Source organism: Lolium rigidum, chromosome 3 (genome assembly GCF_022539505.1).
Source record: "Lolium rigidum isolate FL_2022 chromosome 3, APGP_CSIRO_Lrig_0.1, whole genome shotgun sequence".
NCBI lineage: Eukaryota > Viridiplantae > Streptophyta > Magnoliopsida > Poales > Poaceae > Lolium > Lolium rigidum.
In genome coordinates this window covers 75183700-75185881 of record NC_061510.1, presented here as the reverse complement: position 1 = coordinate 75185881, position 2182 = coordinate 75183700, and the positions used below count along the sequence as shown (strand labels likewise).

General features: G+C 54.9%; 1 protein-coding gene across 1 annotated transcript; it reads right to left on the bottom strand.

Moving 5' to 3' along the window:
- Window positions 1-303: 303 nt before the first annotated feature.
- On the bottom strand, window positions 304-1503 carry LOC124695047. The gene has a single exon (XM_047227942.1). It carries the CDS (start codon window positions 1501-1503, stop codon window positions 304-306), a length of 1200 nt encoding a protein of 399 aa, XP_047083898.1.
- Between the last annotated feature and the right edge of the window lie 679 nt (window positions 1504-2182).

The window sequence follows — 2182 nt, the reverse complement described above, 5'->3', positions numbered from 1 at the left end:
ATCACGCATGCTGTTTTTTTATTTTAATTGTTTGCGGGTTGCATCATGAATGCTCAATTAGGATCACAAAAAAAAACACAGTGGACAGGGACAGAAATTTCAGAACATTGATAAGATCAGGTAAGAGAACAACATCAACAATTTAGTTTGAATGGGCGAACTACAGCTGTAAGTAACGACCATACAAGACGAGTTAATGTAGTAACATCGAACACATTACACTTTGATAAGAATTCGGATCTAATTAACAGCTCCAAACGAGAAGAATCCCTCAACACATTACACTTTGCAAAGAATTCGGATCTAATTGACAGCTCCAAACGAGAAGAATCCCTGAAGCGATGGAGCGTGAAGGCAGGCCGCCGCTACGGTGTTGTAGCTGCACCCCATGTAGAGCAGTGCTTCTTGGTCGTCGTGCTCAGCCAAGAGGCTCCGCAGGTCCTCTGGAAGCTCCCAGTCAGCTGATGGCGCAGGCTGGTGTGTGTCGATCTTCTCAGCCTCGACCGGGGGAGTTTGCTCCTCTGATTCCCAGTCATCATCATCCCAAGGCTTTAGCAGCAGGTGCAACTCTGATTCACTGTCAAGTGAATCCCAGTCGAAGTCCTCATCTTCCACGGCCACGGGGAGAGTTTGCTCCTGTTGTTGCTGTGGCCCGAGAAGCTCTTCCATGGTGCACGAGAACCGGCCCGTGTCGCCGTCAGCTTCAGGCGCGTGATGGGGCACCTCCATGGACGTAGCCGGCGATGAAACGGGTGCGGCAGACGTGAACCACACCGGACAATCCTCGAACTCCATCTCCACGGGTGCTGGGACGGGAGAGGGCGTCCACATCTTGCGTACGTGCGCGCTCGCGGCAGGCTCCGGGACGGGGGCTGCCATCCGCATCTTCTTGGAGCAGGGCGGACCGGCGGCCGCGGCAGCAGGCGCTGGCCTCTTGTGTGATTGCTGCGCAGGTGCAGGCTGTGCTGGCTCTTGATGATGAAGCTTGTACGCATCGGATTCTTGGCGGGCGGCGGCGGGTGCGTGCTGAGCGAGATGGATCTTGCAGAGCACCATCTCCCCGTCGGCGACGACGGCCTCCGGACGCAGGCAGCGGTACTCCTTCATGACCCATCCGGTGGTGGTCTTCCCTTTCTTGAACGACAGGTGCTTGGCCTCGCCGACCTTGGCCCCCTCGTGGTAGACGTCCTCGGTGGTCTGGATGGTCCATGTGCCGGACCCGGCGCGGCGGACGACCCGGGCGTCGTTCCCGCTCTTGCGCCTGCAGGTCATGAAGAAGAAGCGGTCGCCGGTGCTGGCGGCGTTAGGCACGGGCGCGAACTGGGCGGCGAGGTCCCTGGGCTCGCAGGCGTAGACGTCGGCGTGGCGGATGAGGCTGTCGGCGCCGTGCGGCAGCGGCGTGCCGGCGAGGAGGCGCGGCAAGAAGTAGGTGACGGCCTCCTCCTTGGAAGGCTTGAACTGGTGGTGCATGTAGAAGTCGTCGAGCTGCCCGTCCGTCTCCATGGATATGGATCGGACGCGGCCGGAGCTGCTCTGCGTCGAGGTTGGGTGATCGAGTTGAAAGGAAGTGGATCGCGGGAGGAAGAAACCTAGGCTGGACTGCGGGAGAGGGAGTGGTGCCGGATGCAGAGTGGGATTCATCAGCTACTTATAATCGAAATCACGCGTACTAGAAAGGAAAGTAGGAAATATTGTCAGAGCCCAGAGGGTTGGGTTTCCATTTTCGAATCGGTTTCCAATTCAATACGGTGGGTTTCCATGTTTTGTGTCCCAGTTGTTTCCATGTTTTGAATCCGAGCCATGCTTCTCTTCTGGTGGCTAACTTGCCAGCAAAGTTTCGATCTACTTTAGCCTTGCAGGCGTGTGGACGAGTCAGAATCAAAGTGCAGTTTGTAATTAAATCCTTTGTCAACTTTAATTAGCAAGTTCAGTTAGACTCCTCGGATTATCTATTCACATTTTTCTTAAGCAAGTGCTTACAAGCTCGAATGGATAGGTTCTCTAAATCTCGTTGTATTGTGAATATGTTCTTCAGTTAGAGCATCTCCACCCGCGTTTGATAGTGACCTCAATAACAATTTGGAGGTTCGGTGTGATTTTTGGGCCACACCGGCGCATGCCGGCTAGTTAGAGAGCTCAATATAATCGCCGGCAACACCGTGTTGGCCCCTTCACGCGGGTG